Source organism: Carassius gibelio, chromosome B20, assembly GCF_023724105.1.
Source record: "Carassius gibelio isolate Cgi1373 ecotype wild population from Czech Republic chromosome B20, carGib1.2-hapl.c, whole genome shotgun sequence".
Lineage (NCBI taxonomy): Eukaryota > Metazoa > Chordata > Actinopteri > Cypriniformes > Cyprinidae > Carassius > Carassius gibelio.
The window spans coordinates 2,111,709-2,136,998 of NC_068415.1; the positions used below are offsets into that span (position 1 = coordinate 2,111,709).

Here is a 25,290-nt window from a genome sequence, read left to right on the forward strand (position 1 = left end):
TGAGAGTCTGATCTCCACTGCATTAAAACTAGATTACAAACCGACACTTATTCAGATTTGTTTCACGATCCTCACTAACTATAGTGTCCTTCACTCACTAGTAAAAAACAAACAAATTATGTCTTTTTTTATTATGGTGACACTCGTAACGTCACAATGCATCCACGGGCATAATTCATCTCTAAATTCCTTTGCAAAATATTGAAGAGCTAAGAAAACGCTCCAGGTAATAATTAATGATAATATGCTCATCACTGCTGTATTCAATCAAAAATATGGTAAAATTGAGAAATATTATTATGATTTAAAACGGCTGTTCTCTATGTGAATATCTGTTAAATTGTAATTTATTTCTGTGATGCGCAGATGAATTTTCAGCAGCATTCCTCCAGTCTCCAGTGTCACGTGATCTTCAGAAATCAGAGTAATATAATGATGATTTACTGCTCAAGAAATGTTTCAAATTATTATCAATGTCGAAAACAGTTCTACTTCCGAAAATGTGTTTGGAAAACTTTTTTTCCAGGATTCAAGTTCAAAAGAACAACATTTAATTGAAATCAGAATATTTTTTAAACATTATACTTTTTGTAGCCTTTTTAAAATAAATGTCATTATTCTCACTTTGATCGATTTAATGCACCATTGCTGAATGTTTACAATAAATATTATCTAATTTAAAAATTACGATAAGAAATTAAGAATTTATTAGCAAAATAATTCGTCTCTATTGTGTTATAATGTTTTTTGTGTTAGTTAGCTGTATTTTGTATTTTTGTTGTTGTTATTTATTTACTTAATCAAAATAACCCAACTGCAGTTTGATTGAGATTAACTGGAATGCAAAATAATAATAAAAAAAAAACATATTTTTTTGCAATTGTTGAACTCTTCAAATATTACCTTGCCAACTAAAAGATAACTACAAAAATACCTAAAACTGAAATAAAAATAAGTCAAAGCTAAATGGAAAAAATTTATAAAACTAAATTTAGTTTGGCAGGTTTTCATTCTTGTATGTTATTATTGTTAACTAAAACAATTAACATTTGTTTTCAGAAATTAAAATGTAAATGTTGTAAGAAATGTTGACGTGTCAGACAGCTTTACTTTAGACAAAGTCAGATGAAGGGGAATCATATGAATTCGTCTGCTCTGTAAAATCAGCATCTTTTATGCAGACAGGATCATATCGAGGATCTGTTTGATCTGTTTCTGCTGAATTAAGTTGACGATATTTGTGCATTCATGAATGGGATCAATACTGGAGACAATGAATCAAATCGATTTGATTCATAGTCTTTCAGTGCGATTCAGAAACTACTGTTTTCAAATTCAAAACAATCTGATTTGACTCACTGGGAGGTTCAGTTCAGTTTTGGTTAATGACTATTTTAAATGCGTTTATATGATGTGTCTTATGCAAGAAAAAAACAAACCCATTAAGATCACACCAAGTAAATACTTTAAATACTTACATAGGCTACTTGGAATATAACAAAAACTGCAACTTGCTGATTGAATATTTTAGAGCGGAACACGCCTAGCAAATTATTCCACATTTTATTTTGCTATTTATTGCTTTATTTTTTATTTACACCGGATCTTTTACTGGAAATATTTAAAAAAAGTAATTTTTTTTTTTTTTTAGGTTTTCCACAACACTATCAGTAAATTAATACTAACATTACTTTAAATAATAATATTTAAACTAGTGCTGTCAAACAATTAATTGCGATTAATCACATCCAAAAAACAAATAAATTTGTTTACATAATGTTTACTGTTTATATTTATTATGTTTATATAAAAGCACACACATACAGTACATATTTACATGTCTTTAAATGTATAAATGTATATTCATATAATTTATATATTACATAAATATATATATATATGTGTATATATATATATATATATATATATATATATATATATATATATATATATATATATATATATATATATACATGTTTATTTATAAATACAAAATGTACACGTTTACAAGCGATTAATCGTTTGACCGCATTCATTGAACTTTTTTTACTTAATATTATTTGTTTAATTATTTAAAATAAAAATGGTAAATCATGCAATTAATTTTTTTTACATTTTATTTGAACTTATTTAAGTGCAAATATTAAAAATATAAATTAATATTCATATTTTTTTATATTTATATATTCTAAAATACTGAACAGTCCTTTACCAAATTCGTAATAATTACACTTTTTCATTTAAAACTAATTATGGACCAAAACAAGCAATTTATGATTAAAAAATCAATGTTTCAAGATGCTGCATATGCATCGGCAGGATTTGCAATCGTTGCATTGAGAAAACAAATTTAGATTATTCTGTATTATTATCTTTTGCTGTTAAATTGGACGTAACCCTCCTATAAATCATCTCAAGTAGTTTACCTTTGTCTTTTTCTTAGCTAAGATACATTAAAAGAGGACTTTACATAATCCTCTGAATGCACTTAAAATACAGAACTGAATCATGAATAGAAAACGAATTTAAAAATAGTTCCTGAATCGAATTTAAAAGCAGTGAATCGATTCGCTGTCTACCTAAAGATTCAGGAATGATGCGGCTGAGACGGATGGCGGTTGATCTTCCAACCGAGGAATGATGAATAGCTTTTGTTGACTGAAAAAGAGAGAGCTGACATGTAGCCATCTGGGGTCATGTCACATGTTTAACCCTTCCCCGACACGCTTCATTTACCTGCATCTCCCACCCTGATCTAACCAGGTGCAACACCCTAAAGCAGCCCAAATCAGTGTGTGTGCTTCTCAGCTGTTCATTAAACATCAAATGCCTTCTGATTTTGAAGTGATTCACTTCCACTTAGGACCGAAACGATGCTTAGCGGTGGAAACTTGTCTTGTCGTGTCTGCGTAAGTCAACAGATGCTTCAGTTCAGCTCCTTTTCAGGAAGATGTTTGATCAACGTCAAACAGAAACTTTGATTAATATGACCCGGTGTTTAAAGACTCGCGTGATGCTTCCAGTTCTTTGTTGCAGGAAAATCCACGAAGATATTCACGAAATGTGTGTGTGTGACAGCTGCAAGCCCCGACCAGCCAACAAGCCTTAAAATGATCTTTGTGTTCTCAATCTCAGGCTGTCATTTTGAGAAGCCTTTACCCGTGATCAGAAACAACAACTGTTTAACTTGCATTCAATGATTAGAGAAAAATGGAGACGTCAGACTGAGAATTCAAGAATTCATTCACTGACATTAAATAATATTTTGCTAAATAAATTCAAGCCAGCTATTTGTATAGAATAGAGAAATAGATATATTTAATTATATTTATATATTTATATTTTTTCTATAAATATTTTGCAATTTTAAGCCGCATTTGTTTTTAATGCTTATAATTTCTATGCACATTAAATGAGGGTGCAAATATTTATATTTTAAAATATCATTTATAATATGTGATATGTATAACGAATAATATAATAAAAAATATACTTATAATTTTTTAATGCTACTTTTTTTCCTAATTGCTTGGCATTTTTTAAACTTGGAAAAAATGAATATTTTTGAGTGATCGGACAAAAGGCATTAACAAATAATAATAAGATATAAATTTTATTTATTTAAATATTTATATATTTGAACATTTTTTGTTTTTACTAACAACTATTAGTTTTTGTCATTTTAATTCTTGGAGATGTTTGACTGACAGGACAAAAGAGAATTGTTTAATTGAATTGGCCAGGTTGAACTCTAAAACCTTAATGTAGGTTAACAACTGTTAAATGTTAACAAATTACAATGGATTTTTAATGGGGTCATGTGATGTGATTTCAATATTTCCTTTCTCTTGGTGCTTAAAGAAGATCTGTGAATTTCCAAAGAATAGAGTGTCAAACCCAAAGAGATATTCTTGATCAAAGTTAAGACTGCCACGCCCTTCTAAAATATGTTAATGAGCATAACATTTCTGACACACACTTGAGGCGTTCGGCCAATCACAAAGCACTGGATATCTGGCCAATCAGAGCACACCTCGCTTTTCAGGACGATGAGCTTTGTAAAAATCAACGCATTTCAGAAAGACGGGGCTTAGAGAAGAAACAATAATATATAGTATGTTGAAAATAATTAGTTTTTTGAACCTTAAACCACGTAAACACATTTTCTTACACCAAATACACAAAATAATGTTCGTTTTAGCATATGACCCCTTTACAAGGTATTAAACTCTGTTGCATAACCATCATGAGAATAGTTTTTTTTTTTTGCTCCTGCCCTAGGCTACACATTTTCTTTTGATGGTTTTGGAAGTTGCCTTTCGCTTAAACGTGTAATAAATGCTGTCATTTGTTTTCTGAACGTGTTAAACATCACGAGCGTTTAGTGCTTGAGCGCATTTCGCTTTTGCTCCGAACAGAAACACATGCAGTTGAGCAGAACCGCTCGCTTTCCAAACCCCCTCGGTGCTCATGATCCACCATACCTCCAGTCCGCTTACTTTTGGCAGCTCGATTGCTTTATAACACTGGCCAAAGGATGTGTTTTTTTAACTAAATGGTGCCATAAGCTGTTTTATTCAGTGCATGCACAAGTCAAAGTTTTGGGTCTGCTTTTGGATGCAGTCATGAGCTATTAAGACTAGTTTGAAGAAGTCCTGTAAGGTTCTGTAAAGTGTTAAACAGATTTTTTCCCCCAAGAAATGAAATTTTGCTGTTGATTTACTCACAGCCAGGCTATCTAAGGTGTACGCGAACACCTGTGGCTCCTGACAATATATTGAAGTCTTATGAAGTGAAACGATCTCTCTGTGCAAGAAACTGAACATTATTACCTGTATATTCCAGAGCCTGAGTGTCCGGTTCACAAATGAATCATTCTTTTGAACCGATTCTTTTTGGTGAACTATATGAACAAGTTCACCAAACCGTCTGAAACGGTTCATGGCGAATGAAGGGCAAAATAAAAGTTTTTATGGTTTCTCATTGTATATGTAAAAAAAAATAAAGCTAGTTTATTCACTTTATATGCTTTAGACGTGTAAAGCATACGTTTCATATCATTATTAGGTGCTTTAGTAATATAACTGCATATAGTAACATTATTGCATGATTATGTAATTGAACTAGTTAGTTGAAACAAACTGTCCGGAAGAAGCAGATCTTCATAAGTTAATAATATTGTAAATTATGTTCAGTTTCTTGCACAGACGGATCGTTTTGCTTCATAAGACCTCAATATATTCATTTTGTTTTGCCTGGAATGCTTTCATTTATTCTCAAAAACTGCATGCATGTTATGAATCTCCAAAGAGTCTCTCTTTACTGTTCAACTCAAGACAAAAGTTGCCTATATTTTGGATGGCCCAAATTTACTGCTAATTTAAAATTTTGGGACATTGTTTTGCATGCAATTCGAGGTCAGAATAGCATGAATAAGAAGTTTGCATGTCGACGCGTCCCGAGTCTCTTCGTCTATATCAATGTCCAGGCTGCGTGAGGAACACGTAGAGCCGGTGAAGATGCCCAGTGAAGATCAAAGCCCACCTGATCCCATAAACCACGATCAAAGACACCGAGCAAGCAGCACCCAGTCATAACCTCAAATTAGGCTGATGTCTAGCTTGCTTATTCTCGTTTACTAAACAGATTGAAGTCTGTAGAAGGGTGAGGGAACAGCTGGAATGTATTAAGTCGATCTGGGACCGTCTTGTTTTTGATGCGAGCGCTGCAGGTTCAGTTATTATGATCCTTGCAGCAATTGCATTAAAGGTTTGTAGTCCACTTCTAATAAATTGTGGCTTTATTCAAAAATGTTTCATTGGGGACCATCACAACATTTACAGTTGGACCAGAGTCTTTATATCGGTGTCTAATATTTAAATGCATTTGACATTTACATAATCATTATTGGAAAAGAAAGCATTTGTTGTTTGTCGCTTTATATCACTTGTGGTTTGTTTGCAGTATGTCTGTTGATTTTATACATGTGGTGTGTGTGTGTAGATATAGAGATATAGTGTGTGTGTGTATGTTAAAATATTGAAATAAAATATTTAAAATAACATGAATTTTATTGTTGATAGTAAGTTTTCACTGTAAAATAAACAGGAAAAATATAATAATAATAATAATAAATAACGTATTCGTAGTATTACTACTAAATATAAATTAAACAATGTAAGAATAAATACTGTTGTATTTTTTCACTATAAAAGGAACTTTTTAAAGAACATTTTTATAATAAATAACTTATTAGTAGTAGAATGTATTGCTACTAAATGTAAGTATTGAAGAACATAATAAATAATACTGTTGTAATTTTTACTGTAAAATCCAAAATATCTGAGGAAAAAAAATAATTTATTGATAGTAGAATGACTACTATTAAATTCAACAACATATTAAATATTACTTAATATTTTGCTGCAAAATAAATATTTTAAAGAAAAATATTTCCAACTACCATTTATTATGATTGTTTTTTATTATTATTACTTCTACTAATACTACTACTATTGCGAAATACAAATAAAAACAATACATTTTGCTATTGTAATTTCACTGTAATTATTTTAATATTTTAGAAAAATATTTTATTTTACAGTACAATATATAAAATACTAATATTTATGGCTGTCTAAATTTTCAAACGTTAAAACATCAAGCTTTTATTTTGGCAGAAATCCACAGGGAGCCCTCAAAAGTTCTTATTGTCAACAGATTTCCGAGTGCTCATTACAAGTTTGGGAAGATGATTGGTGCATGTTGAATTTTAAAAATAAATGCGTGTTTCAAATAGTGTTGTCATGATACCAAAATTATTGTTTCGATACGATACCTAGTCAAGAATTGCGAATTCGATACTTTTTCGATACTTTTCCTGAAAAGGAGAAATACACTGTCAAATATCATTGCTGTGCTTTATTTTAAAACCGGGACAAAATTTTAATCATATAACACACTAATAAATGAACATATGAACAGCAGATATATTAAACATTTGAACAAAATATGAAATATCAAAATATTAAAAATAAATTAGAGCAATGAAATTCAAGGTAAAGGAAGAATAAATTCAGCAGCATTATCTCAGTTATCATAAGAAACATAAGAGTAATGCATTTATCTTGATTCTGAACTTTGAAGAAAAATATGAACAGCGATTATATTAAACAATGTTTCTGAACTCAGAAGATTAAATGTCAGAAATGTCTAATGTTCGTTCATCTGAACAACTTATTTAAACTATTTAATGCGATTATGCACACATTTTAGTAAAGCCAAATCAGTTTAGTAAAGCCATTAATGCAGCCATTTCGCTCTAGTGCTTTTTTGCTGCTTGCATGAGGAGAAAAAACACAGACGTCCATAGGGAGGCACTGAAAGCGTGCATTGCACACACCAACATGAAATACGTGTCTTACAGATCTGGAACGCGGTCATTATTGGAAGTATCAATACTAATAAATTTAGGAATAGTGACGTTTTTAATTTCCGAGAATCGCGATACTTTTAAAGTATCGGTGCATCGTGCAACACTAGTTTCAAACTCAGAGCTGATGAGTTTGTGTAGAATTAAGACGCTGAAAACACTGAATCATGAGCAAATAAACACAGTGCAGCGCTTCATGCTGCAACACACAGAGCGTGTTTTTCTCAAATTAAATCACAGCCTGCCAGTTGATAATTGTACTAAACCATATCAAGATTTCAGTTTAATGTTGACTAAACATGCAGCTCTTAGCTCCAGTGAGGATTTTTCCATAGAACTCTTGTCTATCTGTCTCAGCATCTCTCAAAGTCTCGGCTCTTACCTGTCTCTGCTCATTTCCTGTCTTCTCCTTTCATTTCCTCTCTTCCTGATTCTGTTTTCCAGTCTCATTCTCACTCAAAACCTTCTTTCTACCTCAACCTCTCTCAAACACACACCCTCCTCTGAAGGTAGAGCTTGTGACGTTGTTTTTCCCCAGCATTGTGTTGCTGAGACTCATGGGAAATACAGAACCTCAGTTTAGTGCGAAAATCAATCCCCAGCGTTTGAATTCTCAGTCGAGCTTTGGTAAAAGAGATACCGTTTCACAGGATTGTAAAGCGCCGCGTCTGGATGTTGTGCACAAACAAAGAGCTGTGCCTGCGGTGTGCGGCTCGCTGAATGAGCTTGGCCCATGTTTAGACATGCTTGATATCAAAGCCGAGCCGCTGTAGCTGTTCACACACTCTTGAGTTGAATCAAATGAGTCTTGAGACTTCAATGGTAATGTGCCAGTGATCTCTGCCGGTAATTTGACTCGTGCATGTTTCGTTCCAGTATTGGAGCTGATCATGTGATCCTCTTTTAGTCGAAACAGATGACTAAATGTGGTTTTAGCAATAATGTAGTAGTATTTATTACTAAGCAAAATGTTTTCACTTGCACTGTTTATTATACATTGCTGGCTTAATTTGTTTGGTAATCAAAGACACAACGGGCAAAAATGTAGTTTTTTCTTGAGATTATTGGCATTTCTTAACGTGCTTTTTAAGACTAGTGGAATGAACATCCTAAATACACCATTAGATCTTTATTTTTGTTGCACTTTATCTATTTGCATCTCTAGATGTTTCTATATATATATATAAAAAAAAATCCACTTCAGCAGCATCAAAATTTACATTTTATCCCCCTTTAAAAAAATTTTATAAATTACATTTTATGTTAAAAACATGTTTTTTTATGGCTGAAAAAAATGTGTAAAAGCGTTTAACATGTCAGCAAAATCAAACAGTTTTGAACCTGGCTTTATCCAGTTCAAGTTATGCAAATGAGTGCGTATTTAATCAGATAATGCTCTATTTTCATATTTAAACCAGATTTTAAACTTGTAGGGAAAAAATGTAATAAGACAGTTACTGTGGAAGTATGGGAAATGTAATACATTTTTACCCTGTTCATCTGTGGTGTCTTGCCTGAAGTCATATTTTCAATTATTGCAATTCATTTTCAAGTTCTTCATCGGACATCCCTTGTCCCAAGACTTTAAATTGGCTGAAACTTCATTGTTTTAATGAAATTAAGTTAAATTTATGTTTGTAGAGTCAGTGTTGCAACTTCCACTGTTCCAACTTTTTTCCAGTTTCTCTTAATGCTGTATTCAAGCTTTTCATTGCATTGATATTATACAAAAAGCCATATTTATAATGCATAAGTGTAGGCATTTGGCAGATACTTTCATCCAAATTGACTTGCATTAAATTCAGAGTGTGCCTTTTTTTTTTGGTTCATTGAGTACATTCCAAAGGGATATAACCCATGATCTTTTTCAAAAGCCATTAATAGGGATCAAAACTGTATCACAATCAATATTTCCCAATTCATATTTATGTTCATTTTTGAATATATAAGAACTAGTGATCTGCGGCAATGAGAATTGTGAGCGTAATTGTGTATCAGAAAGTTTCAAGCTTCCAAAACAAGCTTCACAAAATATCCTTTTGCATTATTACTTTGCACTTGATTTTAGTACTTAATTTTGATGTGTTTTGGCCACTTTAAGTTAACTATAAGTGCTGAGGAATCAGGTGAAAGACCTCTGACCTCTCAGTGTGTATCACATTATTCAAAGCGTGTTGTGTTCTGCATTCCTTAGTTTGTAGCTGAAGCTGTTGAATTCTTGCAGTAGGAGGCCAATAGATAATGAAGATGTTTCTTGGATGGCTTGTAACTGTTGGCCTCGGTGTTGAAATCCAGCCTCCCTGTCTGGAGTCCATATATCCACATATGTCAAAGCAAAGAATGTGGAGATATCAGGAGTCGACCTCTAGACCTCGCAGATGCACGTGTGCACGTCATTCACATGTGTGCGTTTGGGTCTGTTCTCTGCTTTTGCTGTGATTATTATTACAGGAATGCCAAATGAAATGCTGAAAACGACCTGATTATTCTACATCATTCTAATTTGTTAAATGTTTTACATAATTAATGAGGAATGTTCTGTAAAAAAAATCTGTAAAATTGTAAATATTTTTATCATTTAAAATAGCAATGTTTAATGTGAATATATACTAAAATGTACTTTATTTCTGTGATCAAATCTGTATTTTCAGCATCATTCATCCAGTCTTCAGTGTCACGTGTTCTTCAGAAATCATTTTAATATGCTGATTTGCTGCTCAAGAAATTTCTGATTATTATCAATGTTAAAAAAAAAGTGTGCTGCTTCATATTTTTGTGGAAATTGATTCATTTTTTTTAGGGCCTGTATTCACAAAACATCTTAAAGCTAAAAGTACCTCATAGCACGCCGACTAAGCAGAAAATCTTAAAAATAATGGCCATGTCAATCATAAATTAAGGACCCTAAGAGTATTTGACAAAGCGTTTTAGCTCTAAAGCTAGCTCCTAAATCTATGAAAGGTTAGGAGTAGTGAAGAGGACTCTTAAGTCACTGAGACCAATACACAATCTATCCGAAAACGACTGTTGCCGGCAATCTGCCTCTGAACGTAAACATTTAAGAAACATTTGATGATAATGAGCTTTCACAAAGGAATCACCTTGGACCCCAACTCCAAGTTTTCCTTAGTAACAGCTGTGCTTGCGTTCAGTTTTTTTTTTTTCTTTACGTTTGCCTGTCTTACTATCAGCCCTGATTATTCTACTCTGTCAATTAAAAGGCTGTTTATATGCATATCGGCTTATTGTTTTTGAGAAGCAGCCAATAAGATGTAATTGGTTAATTAGTGACACTTGCGCTGCATTTTAAAATATTTATTTGAATAACATAAAATTGTGCTCTACAATATTTCCATAGATAAATCTCTGATAGAGACCCCTCCCCTATCAACCAATCACTGTGTGCATAGTTAATAAGCACTCTGACATCATCCATAGAAAGGAGCTCAACCCCGCCCCCTTACTCTTAGCTTAAGACTTCTCTCTATTCCTTAGTGAAAATTTGTCTCGGCAGTTTTGTGTATAGGTTTTAAGAAAAAACACTTTTACTGTTATTTAGGAGAGCTCTTAGTGATGAGATAAAATGTTTTGTGAATACCGGGTCCAGCATTCTTTGATTTAATTAAAAGCTGAAAAGAGCAGCATTTAATTGAAATATAAATCTTTTGTAACATTGTAAATGTCTTTACTGTCACTTTTGATAAATTGTATTTAATCTTTGATTATATTCAGTACATGTCTAAATATGTCACAGTATTTTTTTTTCTTAAAAAGCTGAGAAAGTCAGGCAGTTGGTAATCACATGTATTAGACTGAACTTCAATGTTATTTTATGTTTTCTATTTTAAGACTCCATGCGTTTTTTCCTGCTCCCTTCTTTGACCTCTGCCTTTCAACTACCGTTTCACCCCATCACCACACTGTTGTTTGACCCACTTCCTCGTATTGTTTTTAATTAATTAACCTTTGATCCATAAACATTTGTTAGTTATTAAAATAATAAGATTTCTCTACAAAATGAGCAATGCAGATTATGGCATTGGCGTGATTGTGATGTTTTAGAATTGCTTTTATTTTGGATGCACTATTCTAAAAACATGTCTTGAGAAGATTTAATTGCTAAAATGTAAGTTTCGCATTTTTCTGAACACAAAAAACAATTCAACAGTAAAGATACTGAACTGAATCAAATATGCTCTTAGAAATCTTCAGAAAAAAAAAATCTGAATTACGAGATATAAACTTTTTAAATGAATATCTCAATCCTGATGTGTTTACTGAGAATTTATAGAGTTTATATCTCACAACTGTTTATATAAAGTAAAAAAAATAATATTGGAAAAAAAAAAATTTCTCACAATTGTGAATTTATACATCACAATTCTGACTTATTTTCTCATTATTTTAAGTAGGGTATGTTCTCGACTAAGGACTTTTCTGTTCGACTAGTAGTCGTTAATGTTAAGCATTAGTAGACTAATCGCATGTTTATTAATAAACCATTTAAATCATTATAATGAGCCTTTAATTGCCTACATAACCTTACAAGCGCTCAAGCGCACACATAAAGCTTGCCACAGCACACCAACAGAAGTAATGATTATGAATGTGTCAGCGAAAAACAGTAAAGACACTGCATTAACATTTTATTAATTTTTCATAAACTAGTGCTTTCTTTGCTTTCAGCTTCAGAGATGAAGTCGGCGACACTAACTTGTCATCTCCAGTAGTGATGCACCCGTATTCATGTTTAATATGGATTACATAGTCTGAGAATATTTGTTTTCCATTTGAATTGGTTTATTAGAAAGTGTATATATATTATTTGATATAATTTTTTTGCCAAGACGGCAAAAAGCGCATCATGTTTGCTTTCTTTATTTTACAAAAGCACTGTATTGTGAGTGCAAACAAATAAACCGAGTCTTTACAGATTCGAAAGATGTATTACTTTTATCTGTATGACAAAAAAATAGCAAATTAAAATACTGTCCTGCAGTAAGCTACTTTTCAGCTTGACACTCCACAGACACTAGAAAACGTTAACATTAGATTGAGCGGCCATGTAAAGTTGCTAATACTTACTTTTTTTTTGCAAGTGCGAGTGTATGTCTCAAAGTTCTGAGTTGACATTTCAATTCTGTTTATATTAAATAAAAAAGGCAATTGCTACTTTTTATCTCAATATTCAAATATTCTCAGGAAAAAGCCACATGCAAGTTATTACTTTTTTATTATTATTATAAATTTTTTTTGCTAATTTGAGTTTATAGATATAAACTCAAATTTTCTAAAATTCTGAAATCTGACACAACATTGACATTTTCCTTGAGAATTCAAAGGTTACATCTCACATTTTTTTTATAATTTAATTGCCACTTTATCACGATTTCAGCTTTTCAACAATTGACTTTTTTTCACAAGTTGCGAGTTATGAATTTCTCGCCGTTCTGGACTTATTTCTCACAATTCTAAAGGTTTTTTTTCTAATGTAATAGTTTACATTTCACAATTCCATTTATATAAAATACAAAAGGTAATTGCAACTTATCTCACGAGAAATAAACTCTGTTTTGAGATAAAAAGGCTGAATTGTGAGGAAAGAGTGGCAATTACCTTTTATTATTTCTTTATTCCGTGGTGGAAACAGCCTTCCATAGTTTTTGCATTGATTCAAGAAAAAAAACCTTATTTGGTTCCCCAGAAAAGCTTTATTTTTTTTAGTGTGAAGAACATTTTAAAAATCTAAAGATGTTTTTTTTTTCACTATAAATAACCTTTCCTGGAATGTAAAGATTCTATGGATGTTAAAGGTTCTTCATAGAACCATCAATGCCAACACTTCTTAAGAGCGTAAACTAAAATACAGAACTGATTTCTTTCTTTTCAGGCTACCCAGAGAACAAAAGTTGCACACATCCAAATATGAAATAATAATCTCCAAATCACACGGGGGGAAACTCCCAGAAAGTGTTGAAGAACTGTTGCACTCCAGTGGAATAATCCATCGCGATATCTCATAAATGTTAGTCCATTTTGGACCATCTCTCATTCACGCCCCTGAATTCCACAGTCTGTGGCCCAAACATGGAGCGTTCGCTGATAGCACACTTTATAAATCATTGCATTGGTTTCCCCCCTCGCCGTCCCCGCGACGTTTGCACAGGAAGTGGAGGAAATCTGCTCCTCGTTATTTACTTTTGGGTTTGGTTATTTGATTATCGGCTGTCTGCATGACCTTTTCTCTGATTGCTCGGAGAAGGACGTGCACCTCTCTGTTTTTAAAGTCTAGTGGGACTCACCTTGAGCTGAATATGCAGATTCTTAAAGCCTGTGCGCTTGCAACATCTGGTTGTTGTATCAACGTGTCCGTTGAACTTTCAAAGGGATTTACGGCCTCTCTAGAAGTCGCCCTGTGGTGAAAAATTCTTGCCAATGGCTTTTGTTCATCTGTGCCTCCCAGTGCCATAGCAACCACTAATTATAGCATTCCATGGATTCCCTTTTAAGACGACGAGGAAGAAAATCACAGCCACCTCTTGGCCCTGTGACCCTACTCCTCTCATCCTCGAAGAGGGCAATATTAGTTGTCATTGTGGTTCAAGGATTGATGATTTGTTATTAGTGGTGGCACCATTATGACTGTTGCTTATTTATTAGTATTTAGCTTCTTGCACCATTTGTGCTTTTCTCAAAATGCACCTGCGTGCACAGGCCGTTTAATGCGTCTTTATATTACACAAATGCATGAAGACGGCAGATTGTGAACAGCTGTGCATTGGGCACATGGGGATGCCGTTTTAGTGTGTTAAAGCAGAACCTCTACTATGAACATCCATGATGGTTTTGATTTGGAAAGCAGTAAGAAGAAACGTGGAGACAGCTGTGATTTCCCCACAGGAATGTGTGTTTGAACAGAGAGATCTAGACCGCATGCAGCGTGTGGTTAAAAATACACTTTCATGAAGAAAACATGTCTCTCCACACAGGTAGATTTAATCCACTGTTTGGCACTTAAGTCTAATCCTGTTTTATGATGCTTTTATCTTTCAGCCCTCCAAGGCCTTTCCGGTTTCCCAAAAGGTAAGTTTACTACACTTATTATTATTATTATTATTATTTTTTCTTTTTTTCCATTTAATTATTATATAATGTAATCATTTTTATTGCATTTTATAAATATCTTTTTTATTAGTTTTTGTAATTTAAAGTAATGTGTTTTTAAAAAACATATATTTTAGTGTCGATTTTGTTGGATTTTAATTTTCATTAAACTTGTAATATCTATTTCGCTCTATATAATTAAGACTATACAAATTTTAAAAAAAATTAAGCATTGTACAATAGAAGTATTAAATTCTATTTTTATTATTCAGTAGAAATGCTTACAATATCCGTTAAAATTATTTAAATTTTTTAATTATATTACAATATATATTACATTACAATTTCAATTAACGGAAAACAATTAACTAATAAAATTAAGACCTAAAATGGAAATTTTGGAAATTTTCATTTAAATGACTGTAAGCCTTATATACAATAAAAAAAAAAATCAATGAAAAATAATTATTTAAATTTTTACATTTGTATGTTATTTGTTTTTTAAAATGTATATTGCAATATTAAAGTATATTACAATTTCAATTAATGTTAAGTTTTTTTTTTTTTAAATGTATTTGTAAAATGTATAAATATACTGTATCTACTATGTTGTTTCCATGATTTGCTCTTGTGCAATAAAGAACAGTATGTAGTATACAGTGATATATTATATATTATATATATATTATATGCATATGATGTATGAATCTCCCTCAATTGCAGTTACGCTGAGCTCATTGCTGATTGGCCGGTGGTGGTGTTGGGGGTGTGTACCGTTCTCATCGTGGTTTGTGCACTGGTCGGTATCCTCGTGCCTGACCTGCCTGACTTCTCCAATCCACTTCAGGTGTGCACAAGGAGCTTTTTCAGACTTCCATGCTCATTTGTGTGCAGTTTAAGTGAAGATTTGTTGGCATTTCTCTTATTAGGGATTTGAACCGAGAGGCACTGCAATAGGCCAGAGACTGGTAACATGGAACAACATGGTGAAAAACACAGGCTACAAGGCAACACTGGCCAACTACCCCTTCAAATACGCAGACGAGCAGGCCAAAAGGTAACAGACTCCACTTCTTATCTGATAACCATATTTTCCTTTTCACATTCATCCAGAACAGCACTAGATATTGTCAAAATCTAGCCAAGCGAGAGTTAGGAGTCAAGCCACGATTGGTCAGAATCGGTGCATTTGTTTTGCAAGAGGGAACATGACCTATTTATATTTTATTGCAAATGTGCATCTTTACATGCACATTGCTCAATAGATTTAGGTTGCATTTTTTGCTTGTGCAATATAAAGTCAATATATATTTTTATTATTATTGAATGCAAAGACAATCAGATTTTTTTGGGGGCCACTTTAAATGCACTTTTTTGCTCTTGAACAGCGGTGGTTGGTAATGCGATCTGTGTTGGCTGTATCATGACTCATCTGATCCGGATCTTCCTGAGCTGGATTACGGATCATGACAGAAGCGAGAGAGAGAATGAGCGTCTGTAAGGCACGGCTCCGTCTCAGCATGTGCATAGGCGTCTTCCCTCTGATTAAAGAGACTTCCTGTCTGCGAAACAGGATGTGCTGTCAGCAGCAGTCCTGTCCTCTGTCAGTAATAATGATAACGGTCATTTCAATCGCAGAGCTCTAATGGCAACAATGTGAGGAGGCTGGAATTAATAATTAGTGAGGTTTTTTGTTTCATTAAAGCTGTCTAAATCTGACAAGAATCAGACTGCAAGTCGTGAACCACTCGATTATGGTTTTGGCTGATTGAGTTGAGGCTCTATCTGGATAATTTTCAACATAAAGAGCAAATGCTTTACACGCAGAGCTGTTAAATGCATTGATTTAAACACTCTCCTTATCCTGCGTTTCAGTCACCAAGATGACAGATGGTCCAAGGATCGTAGTGATCGAAAGAAAAGAAAAGCGGAGTGGGATTTTAGTAAAGACAGTTTCTTCTGTGATGTACCAGGTGAGTTCTGGATGCTAAAAAACTTTATTTTATTTTATAGTAATTTATTTTATAGTAATTTATTCCTGTGATGGCAAAACTGAATTGTGTGTCTTTGTATAAATTGCTATAAAAAATAAATAACAAACATTGTAGAGCATTTATTAATCTTGGTTAATGCAAATTTATAAACTATTGCTGGATGTTTATAATGTTAATCTTAACTTTTAAGGGTAAATATATACCCTTATATATATATATACACACACATACACACACTTTGACATCTTGTATTCTATCCAAGTTGTACATATCAATTCTAGGAAAACTTTTTGTGTTTACATTTATCATTAACCTAATTAACTGCTCAAAATTGATTTTGTGTGCATTAACAAATGTTTTACTTCTGGAGTCAATAGTATGCTGACAAAATTATGCACAAGTGTATTAAATACATAGTACTAAAGTGAGACGAGTTGACATGAATCAAATCTGCCATCTAGTGGCTCATAGAGAAAGGCTGCTGGCTTTTAGTTCACTCTCAGAAAAAGGAAAGAAAAGGTACACTAGCTTTCACTAGGGCAGTAACCTTTCAGAAGGTGTATATATTTGTACCTTATTTACATATAAGTATCTTAAAGGTACATATTTTACTACCTAAAGTGTGCATGTTAGTAACTTAAAGTATCGTATTTTGTGACAGCTTTTGTACCTTTTTTCTGTGAGTGGTTAACCACCAAACGTTATCTTTCCACAGGTGACCGCTATCCCCGAATCGTATTTGCCTCTGCAGAGGGAAAGAACTTGTGGAATATACAGGCAATAAAATCCATGTGCAATTTCGACAATACTCGGGTAATGTACCTTGCATTGCTTATATTGATTAAACCATTTGCTATGCGTAAAGGGGTGTCTGAAATGGGTGTTTTACTTCTGTTTTCCATGTTTGGTCCTGCAGGTTCGCTCCCATCCCCAGTACTGGGATCTGTGTCAGCGCACCACTACTGACTCATGCTGTCCCAGCTGGACACTTGGGAACTACATCGCCGTCCTTACTAACAAGTCCTCCTGCCAAAAAATCACAGAGCAAGATGTTTCCCACACCCTGAAGATCCTGCGCTCCTGTGCAAAGTATTACCACAATGGCACTCTCGGACCCGAGTGCTGGGACATGACGACCCGTAAGAAGGACCTCAAGTGTGGCAACGTGCCACGGAAGTGTACGAAATACAACGCCGTGTATCAGATGTTTCACTTTTTGGTAGACAAAGACTTTCTTAATCCAAAGAACACGGACTACCTTCTGCCTAACCTCAAGTACAGCATGCTCTTCTCCCCGACGGAGAAAGGCGAAACGATGATGAACATTTACTTGGACAACTTTGAGAACTGGAACTCGTCGGACGGGATCACGACCATCACAGGAATAGAATTTGGCATTAAACACAACTTATTTCAGGACTACCTTCTGACAGACACCATGTATCCCGCAATAGCAATTGTGATCGTGTTGGTACTCATGTGCATCTACACGAGATCAATGTTCATCACCCTTATGACCATGTTTGCCATCATCAGTTCGCTCATCGTCTCGTACTTCCTGTACTGTGTGGTCTTCAACTTTGAGTTCTTCCCCTTTATGAATCTCACTGCGCTCATCATACTTGTTGGAATTGGCGCCGACGATGCATTTGTCCTCTGCGATGTCTGGAACTACACAAAGTTTGACAAACCCAATTCTGAACTGTCTGAGACAGTCAGCGTCACGCTTCACCATGCAGCACTTTCTATGTTTGTCACCAGCTTCACCACGGCTGCCGCCTTCTATGCCAACTACGTGAGCAACATCACTGCCATCCGATGCTTTGGTGTGTACGCTGGTACTGCTATCCTGGTTAACTACATACTGATGGTCACCTGGTTGCCAGCTGTGGTGGTCCTGCATGAAAGGTACCTGGTCAACCTCTTCACATGTTCCCGGTCACAACACCACCAGACGCAGGGTGCTACGCCATTCTGGACAAGATTGTGCCAGATGGTCAACAAGTGTCTTTTTAGCATCTCGGAGGCCTCTCGGATTTTCTTTGAGAAAGTTTTGCCTTGCGTCGTGATCAAGTTGCGCTACTTGTGGCTCTTGTGGTTTCTGGCAATGACGGTGGGTGGTGCCTACGTTGTCTGCGTCAATCCCAAAATGAAACTGCCTTCTCTGGAGCTGTCGGAGTTTCAGGTTTTCCGTTCTTCCCATCCCTTTGAACGCTACGATGCGGAGTACAAAAAACTCTTTATGTTCGAACGGGTCAACCATGGGGAAGACCTCCACATGCCAATCACCATCATTTGGGGAGTTACTCCAGTTGACAATGGAGATCCGCTGAATCCCAAAAATAAGGGTAAACTAACACTCGACACGACCTTAAACATCGCAAGTCCTGCAAGTCAGGTATGGATTCTCAACTTCTGCCAGAAGCTCAGGAACCAGAGCTTCGTGTTCCAGTCCGAGGAGCAAGACTTCACGAGCTGCTTCATGGAGACTTTCAAGCAATGGATGGAAAACCAAGACTGTGAAGAAGCTTCCGTCTATCCCTGTTGTAGTCAATCCACATTCCCTTACCGGAAAGATGTCTTTGAGTTGTGCATCAAACGTGCAATTATGGAGCTTGACCGAAGCACCATCTACCACCTTGACAGCAAGACTCCAGGGCCAAGGTTTGACATCAATGACACAATTCGAGCAATTGTGCTCGAGTTTCAAAGTACATACCATTTCACTCTGGCGTACGAGAAGATGCACCAGTTTTACAGAGAAGTGGATGCTTGGATTCAGGAGGAGCTGAGGGATGCTCCTGAAGGACTGAGCTATGGATGGTTTGTAAGCAACCTGGAGTTCTACGACCTTCAGGACAGCCTATCGAATGGGACTCTTATCGCTATGGCACTGTCGGTGGTGGTGGCCTTCAGTGTTATGCTTCTGACCACCTGGAATATCATCATCAGCTTCTATGCCATCATATCCATTGCTGGAACCATATTTGTCACAGTTGGGTCGCTGGTGCTCTTGGGTTGGGAACTAAATGTGCTTGAATCAGTGACCATCTCAGTTGCTGTAGGCCTCTCTGTGGACTTTGCTGTCCATTATGGAGTGGCGTACCGCCTTGCACCACAACCAGACAGGGAAGGAAAAGTGGTATTCTCCTTGAGCAGAATGGGCTCGGCTATAGCGATGGCAGCACTCACAACCTTTGTAGCCGGTGCGATGATGATGCCATCCACCGTTTTGGCGTACACTCAACTGGGGACGTTTCTGATGCTAATCATGTGCATTAGTTGGGCATTTGCTACGTTTTTCTTTCAATGCATGTGTCGCTGTTTGGGACCTCAGGGCACCTGTGGACAGATTCCTTTGCCAAAGAAACTCCAGTGCTATGCCTTTTCAGAGCACACATCTGAAAACCAATCTAATCCGAGTCCAGGTAAACTTGGTGCTTGCTACGCAAGCAAGTACCAGATAGATAACGCAAGAAGTGAGGGTGGGCACGAACACTATGAGCTTGAGCCCTTGGCGTTGAATATCAGGAATGAGGAAAAGGCTTCTGACGAGGAACAGGAAGCATGTACGCAATTGAATAATGACGTCACTTCTCATCACTCAACCTTGAATAGCTCCACCGACCCAGGAGAACCCAGTCCTGAGATTGAAAATGGCTTACCAGGAACTGAGCTTTCAAATCTTCATCAATATGCATACAGTGCGAGGTGCACCTGTGAGAACTCCATGCATCAGTATATGAGAGAGCGACAAAGGACTCCTTACCATCCTTGCAGTAACCAATGCCCTGCTAAACAGACCAGTCACTTACCTGTGGGTCAGAACCTTCAGTCCTCACAGGATACAGCGCACACTCCCACTGACTGCTTCGTAAATTCTGGCACCTTCCAACATTGTTCACAGAGCCAAACATCAAGGCCAAACCCTCACAGATGTTTCCCCGGGGGCTACAGCATGCATGCAGTGCACCTTTTGCATCAGGCACTGTTGTCCGATACTGCAGTGCATGACGAGTCCCACATAAATGCATGTAGCCCCAATTCACCTCTACCAGAGAGACAGGACTTTCCAGCTCACATTCAGTTTCCAGATGTTCAGCGCTGTGCTTTACCTGACATGACTCGAGTCTGTACTGTTAATCATGATACACAGAAGACAGGGGACCTAGCATTAAATTCCCAGACCTCTCAAAAAATACCATGGAACCATATAAAAACAAAAGTAAATGGCACTTGTGTTTTGCTGCAGGACAGTCGTGAGATTCGCGAAGCGATTCCAGTGGTACCAGAAGACAGTGTCAAATGCAATCTGAGTAACAAAGACAATAATGAAAGGGCAGAGCCTGTATCTCCCAAAACATTTAACTGTTTTAAAAAGACTGTAAAAGCGAAGTGCAATTCTGTAGAGTTTCACAAGCCAAAAACCACTGTGCCTACTATTGCCATTCATTCAAAAGCCTCATCTGAAAGTTTATGCTAACATTTAAAATTAGAGCGTTAGATCGAGATATCAGAACGTATTGCCATATTAAGATTTAGCACAGAAAAGCAGCTGGTTGTTTTCTGCCAGGAAATAGTTTCTTGATATTATGTGCATGGGAATTGTGACATGACGTCAAGGAAAACTTTTGTCTGATTTAAGAGGACACTATTTTGACCCAGTGTCTTGTACTATTAGTGTGACATCTGTTTTAGATTATTTTTTTAATGTCTGGCCACAGGCCATCACTTTTTCATGGGAATAGAAAAACATAATCAGAAATATTTTCCTGCACATTTCATAGGAATTTGTATATATTTTATGTGTCGTGTATGTATTTGAATCATGCACTTTTTCATTGATGCTGATTGGTATGTTTCGCCTGTAAAACTTTGAATACTTCACATGCAAAGTTCAGAAATTTCTGTGATGGTGAATTGAAAGACTCATTGGTGATTAGTTTTTAAGTTGCCTGCTTTTTTCCAGTTTCTCATATAAAGCCACTTCCTCCTACAGTGTGCAAACATTTACATTAGCCTCATGACTTCAGGGAAATTGAGTCTGTTTATGTGATTTCACACAAAAGAAAATAGTTTTTGTCAAATATACTACATGCAGAATTAAGTGTCATGTGTCCTTGACATATACTGTGTACCGCCCATCTGAGAAATTAGGATTTGTTCTGTTGTTTTTTAAAAGAAAGAGAATCAAAAAAAAATTACCTTTTTTTTTTTTTTTTTTTTACAAATGTTCTGTGTTATTTGGTTACATTGGATGTACCAATAAATGCTGCTATCTGGTGTAATACTAATATTATTAATCATAGTAATTTAAATATATAGCATACAATTTGGTGAATTTCAAATAATTGGTACCAGTTGTAAAAAAAATATATATATATTTGTTCTCTGATTTGTCCTTTTTAACAGTAACCACCTGCTGCATGCAAAGGTTAATTCAAATAACTGAATGCAAAACAGCAATAATTTTTTTTATATAGTCACATTTCATTAAAAAAACAAGTATTGTTCTACAGTTATTTGGACACATGTGAATTATAACACACAGTATGATTTATTCATCTTAATGTGCGAATCGTGAAATGGCATGAAAGTTAAAAAATAGTTTACTATTTACATATGTAAACCATTATTTAAAGCAATTACAGTGTTAATGCAGGTATTTGTTCATCTAATTAAAGATTTATCTGTAATGTCACAGTTCCATTAACTTTTACACCAACTGAGAAGTTCATGCTACTGCACATTTTTGATGATACAAAATAAACTTTTATATATGTATACTGTTCAGTATGGTGTCAAACTTAATGCACTTAATTTTCGTCCAAAGAAAACAGGTCAAACACATCACATCCTCAGTTGAGTGAAAAGGGATTCTGTGAATCTTATGTTGTAAGACAAGCATCTGTAGAGACACCAGAGGTTTGAGGACATCACCAGAAAAAACAGAACCATCTAAACTGCACTGAATAAGAGAAAGAGATTCTCAAGGCTGGATAATCCCATTAAAAACCTCTGTTTCTATTTGCAGGAAGCGGTGGTAGTCTAGTTTAAGTAATATTAGTTGGGAGCAGGGGCGGATCTACCGGGGTGGCATATCAAATGCCACCCTAAAAGAAAGCCTTGCCACCCCTGCTGCCACCCCAGTTGGCAGCAAAGAATTAAAGGTTATGTCCAATTTGAAAATTTAAGAGCGCGAATCTTTCGTGATTCGTGATCCCGCTCCGAACTCCCGAACTGATTCAAATGATTCGCTATCCCGCTCCGAACTCCCAAACTGTCTCAAATGATTCGCGACCCTGCTACGAACTCCCAAACTGACTCAAATGATTCGCGAACCCGCTCTGACCTGACTCAAATGATTCTCTATCCCGTTCCGAACTCCCGAACTGATTCAAATGATTCGTTATCCCGCTCCGAACTCCCAAACTGACTCAAATGATTCGCGATCCCGCTACGAACTCCCGAACTGATTCAAATGATTCGCGACCCCCATAACTGACTCAAAAGATTCGCGATCACGCTACGAACTCCCGAACTGATTCAAATGATTCGCGATCCCGCTACGAACTCCCGAACGGATTCAAATGATTCGCGATCCCCATAACTGACTCAAATGATTCGCGATCCCGCTACGAACTCCCGAACTGATTCAAATGATTCGCGACCCCCATAACTGACTCAAAAGATTCGCGATCACGCTACGAACTCCCGAACTGATTCAAATGATTCGCGATCCCGCTACGAACTCCCGAACGGATTCAAATGATTCGCGATCCCCATAACTGACTCAAATGATTCGCGATCCCGCTACGAACTCCCGAACTGACTCAAATGATTCGCGATCCCGCTACAAACTCCCGAACTGATTCAAATGATTCGCGACCCCATAACTGACTCAAAAGATTCGCGATCACGCTACGAACTCCCGAACTGATTCAAATGATTTGCGATCCCGCTACGAACTCCCGAACGGATTCAAATGATTCGCGATCCCCATAACTGACTCAAAAGATTCGCAATCACGCTACGAACTCCCGAACTGATTCAAATGATTCGCGATCCCGCTACGAACTCCCGAACGGATTCAAATGATTCGCGATCCCCATAACTGACTCAAATGATTCGCGATCCCGCTACGAACTCCCGAACTGACTCAAATGATTCGCGATCCCCAAACTGACTCAATAATGGTCGCCTAAAGAAGCTCACGCTAGGGCTCAGCTAGAATATTTTAAACTCGTGCTGAAGGGTTTTATTTCTAAAAATGACTAAGCTCAAGTGGGACTGGGACTTAGTTGGGAACACATTTTATATTTTTTTACTAGAAGCAGGACATTTTACTCTCTCTCTTTCTCTCTCTGTAATTGGTATAGCATTTTGGAAGGTATTTCGTGAAGATTGCATAGAAGTGAAATTGTGTAATTCTCACCTTTTTCTAGATCGAAACTGCCAGTTAACTTACTAGTTTGCAGAAGCTCTTCTAATGGGGGAGACTTTCATTTTCTCAAGCTATGAGGCCACTATTGAACACATACATGAAGACATGGGTAAACGTCTCTGATGCAGGGGATGGTGGATGGTGGATCTTTATCAGTGTAATAGTTAAACATCATATGCAAAAAAAATAATAATAATAATAAAAAAAAATTGTATAGCCTACTATTTGATACAAATGTATTATTAACCAGTTTTAAAGTTTTACTACATTATGTTCCTGAAATCCACACTTTTGAAACCAAGATAATCAAAGGTAATCAAATCAAGCACAACCTAATAAATCATGTTTCGTGGATAAAGGGTTTTGTAAAAAAAGATCATGTTGGTGGATATTCTGGTGATAGCATGATCCGTGGATAATTCATCTCAAAGTGCACCACAATCCACCAAATGATTAAAGACGAAAACAAAGTGTATAAAGACATTTTACAACCTTTTTATAACTACATAGTACATTTTGTCTAAATGTATCATTCTGGGGCAAAAAAATAAAAATAAAATAGAGAGACTAAGAATCTTTATATTCCAGTTCATTTGTATATAAACAAAAAAAAAAACATTCAGCTTTCGCTTTTCTATTAAAACTTTTTTAATGATTGAGCAAACAATTAGGAATGACACAGATCTCTGTCCATGATTGCAAATGCGGTTACTTCCGTTCACGCTTAAACGACTTCCTTTTACACTGAAATGCCTTCCGTTTACACAGAAAATACACGCACATCCACATATGAAATCACCTGCAATTAGTAATTAGAACTAGCTACTAAATTAGTTAAAAATGCCTATCCATATAACCAACCACGGCTATGATTCGCAAACCCCAAACTGACTCAAATGAACCCACTACGAACTGATTCAAATGATCCGCGAAGCCGCTCCGAACTCCCGAACTGATTCAAATGATTCGCGATCCCGCTCGAACTGACTCAAATGATTCGCGAACCTGCTCTGAACTCTCGAACTGATTCAAATGATCCGCAAAGCCGCTCCGAACTCCCAAACTGACTCAAATGATTCGCGAACCCGCTCCGAACTCCCGAACTGACTTAAATAAGATTCGCGATCCTGCTCCGAACTCCCAAACTGATTCAAATGATTCGCGATCCCCAAACTGACTCAAATGATTCGCGAACCCGCTCCGAACTCCCAAACTGACTCAAATGATAAGTTGTTGTCAATATGGCGGCACAGAGTAGAATATTGATTAAGTTTTAAGGGAGGCAGGGATTTTAGGTAGGATTTGATGCATGATGT

General features: G+C 35.8%; 1 protein-coding gene across 2 annotated transcripts in view; it reads left to right on the top strand.

The window, feature by feature from the left end:
- The window catches only part of disp1 (dispatched homolog 1 (Drosophila)), a 55,269-nt gene extending 32,952 nt beyond the window's left edge, over positions 1-22,317 (top strand). For both annotated transcript variants that reach the window (XM_052586530.1, XM_052586529.1), the window contains exons 3-8: positions 14,486-14,515; positions 15,260-15,383; positions 15,466-15,593; positions 16,412-16,509; positions 17,246-17,343; positions 17,447-22,317. In XM_052586530.1, coding sequence (XP_052442490.1) covers positions 14,486-14,515; positions 15,260-15,383; positions 15,466-15,593; positions 16,412-16,509; positions 17,246-17,343; positions 17,447-21,013 — 4,045 coding nt within the window. In that variant the 3' untranslated portion in view covers positions 21,014-22,317. The remainder of the gene's footprint in view (positions 1-14,485; positions 14,516-15,259; positions 15,384-15,465; positions 15,594-16,411; positions 16,510-17,245; positions 17,344-17,446) is intronic.
- The last annotated feature ends 2,973 nt before the right edge of the window (positions 22,318-25,290 follow it).